The following is a 7,635-nucleotide window of genomic DNA, read 5'->3' on the forward strand; positions in this document are numbered from 1 at the left end:
AGAGTCCACAGAGATAAGTGATATAAAGGATGATCTGCAGAAATTTTGGGACTTAGGAACTTTGGGCATTAAGGGACATGAAACTTCAGTCTATGACAAGTTTTCAAATGACATCACATTTACTGGAAAGAGATACCAGGTCAAGTTACCTTTCAAGGACAATCACCTCATGTAACCAGACAATTATACTGTGGCATTGCGTAGACTGACAACAACAATTAAGAACCTCAAGAGCCAACCAGAAATTCTAAGGCAGTATGATGGTGTGATCAGACAGAAAATGCAAAGTGGTGTGGTTGAAATGGTACCACATGATCAAATACCACTACCCGGAGATGTTCACTATCTTCCACACGGCAGAGTTTTGAGACGTGACAGAGATACAACTAAAGGGGGGAGATTTATAGGATGCCTCATCTAAAGCGTTTGGGCCTAGTTTAAATGACTGTCTCTACATTGGACCTTCCTCTTAATCCCTTGTTATTTGACATTTTGCTGAGGTTCAGAGAACATGAAGTTGCCCTAACAGCAGACATTGAGAAGGCGTTTTTGAACATAGAGATTGATCCTGAACACAGGGACTTTGTGAGATCTTTATGGGTCAAAGATCCGAACAAGGAAAGTCTGGAGGTTATGGCACTATGTTTTGCACATGTGGTGTTTGGTGTAAACTGAAGTCCTTTCATTCTAAATGCCACAATCACACATCATTTGAACACATGTTTGCCAGTTGACAGTGCACTTGCAAGAGAGCTGTTGAAGACTTTATATGTTGATGACTATGCCTCTGGAAATGGCGACGTGGATAGTGCGTTCAAATTGTCTAAGGAGATAAAGCTCTGTCTGAAGTCAGGAGGCTTCAATATGAGAAAGTGGAGTAGCTATTCAGAAAGTCTGCTGAGATCACTGGAACAAGATGAAGCTTTCAGTGACGATTTTGAAAAGAGCAATAGAGCTAGAGTTGAAGATGAAGATGAAAGCTTCTCTAAATCAGTTGAAAAGGAGCAAAGGGTTTTGGGAATGCTTTGGAACCCAGCCCCATTCTCGTCACCAGGGCCTTGGATCGACCCAAGGCTCTGGGAAACTCTATGTAGGAGAGCATGCGCCGTAGGGTTCTTATGGCCAAAAATTGGCTATTTGAACCTTACGGCGCCTGCTCACTCCTCGTGGTAACATGAATGCACCAATTAGAGACACTTTTGATTGTTCTTCACGAAAACCAATGAGAGGACACTTTGTTTCAGGGTTCCGTAGAGATCTTCACTTCCTCAGTCAAGAGAAGAGCTCTAGGGTTGAGACTGATGGACTAATTTATGATCTGAACAAGACATTGGGAGATGTAGATGCCGAACCAGCAACAAAAAGATTGATTCTCAGTACAGCTACAAGATTTTTTGACCCCTTGGGATTGATAGCTCATCATTCTTCCATTCAAGATGATCTTTCAGACACTTTGCATGGCTGGAAAAGACTGGGAAGAGTCGGTCGATGCTGAACTCAGTCACCAGTGGCTGGCGAGTCTATCGGATTTGAGACAGGTTGGAAGAGTGAGCTTTAAGAGATGTTATGCTGAGGGATTGAATGGAGACGAGGTCAAGTCAGTCCAACTTCACTGTTTTGCTGATGCATCGGAAAGGCTTATGGAGCTGTGGTCTACATGAGAGTAGAGTATGAGGCAAGGATGGAATGTCAGATAGTATCTTTGAAGACAAGAGTTGCACCATTAGCTAAACAAACTATTCCTCCTCTGGACTTGATGTGCAACTTAACTGCGTCCAGATTGTTGAAGAGCATGTGTCAAGCAGTAGACGATGTAAGAATTGGCGATTTGTTTAACTGGACAGATTCTATGATTTCACTGTGGTGAATCACAAACACTGGCAAGAAGTACAAGCCGTTTGTCGAGAATCGAGTGGCCAAAATTCGAAGGAATTCACCCCTGAGCAGTGGAGGTACTGTTCCACAACAGACAATCCAGCTGACATAGCGTCCAGAGGAATCAAGTCTACTGAATTGAAAGAAAGCAGCTTGTGGTTACATGTACCCGACTCCCTGTCTAAGAGTAGTGAGCAGTGGCCAGTTCAACCGACAGTTGTACCAGTCAGAGAAGAGTTGAGCGAACTGAAATCCTCTAAATTAGCTGTTACCAGCTTAGTCACCACGTTCGTTGAAGGGAAGGAAGAAGAACCGAGTCTAGATAACTTAATCAATCCTGAGAATTACAGTTCTTTAAAAACGCTTATGCTGTTTACTGAGAAATTGAAGAAGACGAGGTCCAGGGAAGGAACGGAAGATTTTACGAAATTGCACAGACAAGCAGAGATGTTGAGGATTAGGCACATTCGGCAAGAGATCCTAAAATGCGACAAGTATCCACAGATGAAGTCAAGACGAAGAAGGGATACTACGATGTCAAAGAAGAATTGGCATGCCTTCCCTACCGTACGATACACGATTTCCGATGCTGTTGCCGAGAAGTCATTAATTTACTAAGTTGGTGATTCTTAATGACGGTGCCTACTATTCTTATTGCGCATATGTTCTGCGAATCTCAAGACACTCGGATTTCCTATCAACGGTGCTTATTAATACAGGACTAATTTGCTCGGTTCAAAACTATTCGGAGAAAGCAGAACTTAGCATATGCTCTTGGTATTCAAAAAGAAAATTGGGGGTAACCATGCATTTTTCAGAGATCATTAAGCTTCAATTTGCAAAAGAACACCAAAGCTTTTTACAAATATTGTCGATTAATTATCATCGAAAAAAGCGTGGTTACCCCCAATTTTCTTTTTGGATTTTAATATCACTTGTTAAGATCAGCTTTTCCCGAATATTCAGTAAACCGCGCAAAAATACATGTACCTTTGAATTAGTAGGCACCGTCCTTATGTATCATGATCAAGTGATGCACAATGGAGTGGCAGAGACCTTGGTTCAAGTTAAGTCAAGGTATTGGATTGAGAAGGGCAGACAAACGGTTAAGAGCATAATCAACAAGTGTCTATTGTGCAAGAAACTTAAGGGTCGTCCATATGGAATGCCAACTACCTCTCAGCTTCCCAGGTTGAGAATGTCCCACAAATTTGCATTTACAAGTATAGTGGGAGTTGACATTGCGGGCCCCGTTTATGACAAGAGCATGATATGAACAAGGCATACATCGTGTTAAGGCCCGTTTAAACGGTTTCAACATTTGACCAACATTCGTTCAACAAAAGTTGAACGGATGTTGGGCAAATGTTGGACGCAAAAACAAAGTTGTGCGGAAGCCGTCCAAATGGTTCCAACATTGTGCCAACCAAAGAACCAACACTTTCGTGAAATTTGATCGTAAGGAACTAGGGTCTAGAAACCAGTCTCTCTCGCCATGTTGTCTTTTGTGGTCTGATGTGAGCATGCGTGTGTTCTACAATTGTTGAACAGACTGTTCAAAGGGCTTCAACACCATTCAACATTTTCGAGAACAAAGGAAAAGTTGAATCGATGTTGAATGAAAGTTTAAACCGATTTAAACTTGATTCAACACGCTTTCCACAAGCTTTCAACATTTTTTACCCTTTCAACAATGTTGGACGCCCTGTTGAAACACACCGAACATTTGGTTCAACAAAGTGTTGAAAACATGTTGAAGCAAATATTGAAACCGTTTAAACGGGCCTTTATACACAAGTGCCAGTTTATCTCAACTTCGTCCCGAGGCTGACAACCGAAGCTTTCGTGAGAAGTTTTGAAAGGTTTATTGCCAGACGTGGTGTTCCAAATCTTGTAGTGTCAGATAATGGATCCACTTTCAAGAGCGAAGAGCTGAAGAAGTTGCCAGCAGACCACTGCATACAATGGAAACTTATCGTTGCGTTAGCTCCGTAGTAGGCATGATTTTTTGAACGCCTCGTTAGATCAACTAAACGCTGTCTCAAGAAAACCTTAGGAACTGCAAGAGTTAGCTACGAAGAATTGCTCTCTGTTGTTGTGGAAATAGAGTGAATACTCAATTCACGACCTCTCACACACATGGATGATGAATTACGAAGTCTTCTGACACCGTCACAATTGATGATTGGTGGTCGCCTGTTGAGTAAGGCAGATAAAACTCCCTCGGAAGCGCCTCAGACTAGAGGTGAATTGCCAAGACGTCCGAAGTATCTGACAACTGTTCTTTCGCAGTTTTGGAGACGTTGGCAGAAGGAATACTTGACAGAGTTACGTGTCCATCACAATTGCCAACTGAAAAACAGACAACCAACCGTCAATGTAGGAGACATTGTTTACATTCACAAGAACAGGACGCCGACACTATTTTGGAATATGAGAGTGGTCAAATCCCTCATCACACGACGAGATGGATTTCACCGATGCAGCAGTGGTGAGAACTCGTAGAGGAGCTAGATCGAGTAATCAATGGGACAAGACCCTTGAAGAAGTTGTATCCTGTAGAAGCTGGATTAGGAGTACATGAACGTCAGAACAGGAACATCGACTTGGGCGAAACGCTGAACAAGAAAACGTAGCTGAACATTAAGGATTACAAAATAGACAATGATGAAACCTCTCCTTTTTCTGTTTATGTCGCTACAAACTTCAGTCAAGTGTTTAGTTTGAATCCCTCTGTGTTTGAAATTGATTTGACATAAATTAGCATAATTACGTGAGGTGGGAAGAAAGTCACGTGTGCAGAGGGACTTACTCTGAGTTTTGATCGATCGTCGGATCGCTTCGAGTGTTTAGTTTGAGTATTGAGTATTAGATTCCAACCATGCTTGAGGCCTGAAACCGTCGGGTGAAGTGATCATACGTATGGAAAATTGTAAAGAGATCATTCACCAGGAAACGAGATAAATACACAAAAATATTCATTAACAAGGGATTCTTTGCCCTGCTATAGTTCAATTGGAATTTTGGATTTAGATGAAGGGAACGGTTACGAAAAAATTTAGAATTGGTGTCTGTAAGGGCCTGTTCGCACTACGCGAAATTTTGTTTGTTTTGCAAAAAAGTCTGTCAACGCGAAACCATTTTAAGTGCGAACCATTTTTTTCGTCCACGAAAATTTTGTCAAGCGTCACCAAACTTTAAAGAGACCGTCGAGTAGCTTTGTAGGCCTACAATTTTTTGTCAAGCGAGAAAATCTATTGTTCCGTGACAGCTACCCTTCAACGGGTCATCATATTTCATAATCGATACCACACAAAATGGTATTGCGTACGTGATCCCATTTACCGCCATTTAGAAATGGATAGACGAGGAGAAATGTCAGACAGGGACAGCGATCCCGCACCATTTGTTCGAAATTCGTACATTCCCGAAACTCAACAATATTTAAACTATTATGGATCTCAATGCTACTACGAGGAGCCACAGGCACTTCCACAGTACTACTACTGTCACGAAATCTCGGTATCTATTTCCATTGATTGACATTTGTGGTTACACAAATAATTAGCATGTCTCAAGTGCGAACGCTATTACGAAAACAAAAAAATTCGTGATTACAAAATTTTCAATTTTTTTGCAAACACCAAACCAAATTTTTCGGTGTAGTGCGAACAAGCCCTTAGTCCAGTTTTTGACAGCTTCATGAGAATACCAATTGATAGAAAACAAAATCAAACTGAAACATACAGTACCGCCTGGAAGTATTGACCCCTTTACCGCGTCATTGCCGGGTCACCCTGTCGCGACTTTCCCTCGGTATTCCCGCGGTAGGCCACTTTTCTGCCGAGGGAAATTTACGGCTAGGCTCCAAAGTTGCCGCGGGAAAGTCAACCGAGGTAAACCCTCGGTAATTAAAATTCCGCGGTAGAGTTGGGTTTCCGTTGACTTTGTGTTTCGATAGGCTTTTGTAGATTGTAATGTTGAGATCCCACCGAACAACAGAAACTGAACAAGTTTCGGCTGAAAAAATTGCGAACAGCAAAGAGCCGCTAATCATGCACCTTGGTTTCCTTTCCTTTTACATGCGAAAAGAATATCCGTACCGTAGCTAGATTCCGACCACATTTGAAACCTTCTTTACGACATGCATTTGTATTTTGATTGCAGTGATTATTTCGAAGACTTATGGTGGACTATTCATTCGAAGGTTCGACGCTTGTCCCACTTACGTGGACTTCGCCGTCATTTTATACATTTAAGTTTATGGGAGAATATGTCCGCTTGTTTTTTGCAGCTCAGCGCACGGAATATACATTTATTCATTTATTATTTCGATATCCTGCAAACAGGAGAGGGTTTTGACAATATTTACAAACTGAAAGCTTACATGTTCAGGGTGAACGGCTCGAAAACCTTGCGTGACCAAGTTACGACTTCTTGTGGTTTCCTACTGCAGTATTACTTTCTAAGGTTGTTTAGTGTAACAAATCACAAAAAAGAATAACACTCCAAGGAAAGAACCCAGGATAACAAACCCCTGAAATAGTCGAAAATTATTTGATCTAAACTGAAAAGATTGTTTTCGTGCTCTGGGTAATCATTGGTGCATATCAGCGTGGTTATGCAAATTTATCACGAGTGGACGCCCGCTGCGAAAAGAGTTGCACGTGAAAGCGCAACGTGAACACTGGAGCAAAGATGGTTCGAATTTGTTTCGCTTGCTGGTTTTGCATTTGTTAAAATTCGTGTGCAAACGATGAGCGTTCAGATAAGTAATAGACTTCTTTTACCCACTAACTACAGTCTATTCTTAAATTTGTTTTCCATGCGTAATCAACATGCTGCAATTAAAAAATATTTATGGGATTCAAGTAGACCATTGCACGACTGATAAAACAACGCGAAAATGTATTTTGCTGCAAATGCTAGGATATAACAATTTATTGCTGATGAAAAGCGATGAAAAAAGAAACCATCCTTAAATTATTCGTCGGTACGTTTGGTCTCAAAATAGTACCGACAAAGGCTCCGATGCCTCGGAAGAATGTTGCGATTAAAATTGAAATTTGACAAGTTTAACAATAATACAATGTATGTGGAAGGAATACCTGCTTTTAACCAAAATGGCGATGATAAAACGAAGACAATCGCACAAGTTTGAATTTCAGGTCTCCAAATAAAATAAAGTCAGGCTTAGACGGAAAGAGATACAATTGAACCTTTTTCAAAACCAAACAAATAATTTCTCACGCACACATACAGTATTACAACCTGGAGAACAATGAATGTTGCGTTGCCTGGATAATCAAGCTGTCGCTTACACTGTATCTTTAAAGAAGTCTTCAGTTTTACGTTATGTAAAGATTATAAAATTTGAGTCCTTACGTAAAGGCACACTTTCTCATTTTGATTACAATTTCTTGCATTACGAATCGATTCTTCACACCATGAGATATAAAATTTGACAGTCTTCCGCTTATTTTACAAGAGCAACAGATCATTGTTCTTTCCCGCGGCAAATTTCCCGCGGCAAAGTGCACCTCGGTTTTACCGAGGGAAAAAAATTTGCATACCTCGGTGCCGCGTCCACTACCTGCGGCAAAGACGAGGTATTGCCTCGTCCCTAGGGGTCAATACTTCTAGGCGGTACTGTATCTTCCAATAAACAATAAAACATTAATGACTTTAAGAGCCAAATAAGTTAAATCTTCAGTTAAGCATGAATTTAAATCATTCTCATTTTTCGTCTTTATATAATCA

At 41.0% G+C, this 7,635-nt stretch overlaps 1 protein-coding gene across 1 annotated transcript; it reads left to right on the top strand.

Moving 5' to 3' along the window:
- The first annotated feature begins 441 nt into the window (after window positions 1-441).
- Window positions 442-2,493, top strand: LOC138001531 (uncharacterized). Its single transcript, XM_068848142.1, has 4 exons — window positions 442-622; window positions 731-1,011; window positions 1,449-1,597; window positions 1,845-2,493. Exons 1-4 carry the CDS (start codon window positions 442-444, stop codon window positions 2,491-2,493), a joined length of 1,260 nt encoding a protein of 419 aa, XP_068704243.1.
- Window positions 2,494-7,635: the final 5,142 nt, after the last annotated feature.

The sequence above is a fragment of the Montipora foliosa genome, chromosome 4, assembly GCF_036669935.1.
Source record: "Montipora foliosa isolate CH-2021 chromosome 4, ASM3666993v2, whole genome shotgun sequence".
Taxonomy (NCBI): domain Eukaryota; kingdom Metazoa; phylum Cnidaria; class Anthozoa; order Scleractinia; family Acroporidae; genus Montipora; species Montipora foliosa.

What these genes read in the sequence shown, in the direction of transcription:
- LOC138001531 (XM_068848142.1), top strand. Translation starts at nt 442, where the DNA reads ATGACTGTCTCTACATTGGACCTTCCTCTTAATCCCTTGTTATTTGAC. An exon ending in CAAAGATCCGAACAAGGAAA is followed by an intron (nt 623 to 730) that starts GTCTGGAGGTTA and finishes CATGTTTGCCAG; the next exon opens with TTGACAGTGCACTTGCAAGA. An exon ending in CAGTTGAAAAGGAGCAAAGG is followed by an intron (nt 1,012 to 1,448) that starts GTTTTGGGAATG and finishes ATGATCTTTCAG; the next exon opens with ACACTTTGCATGGCTGGAAA.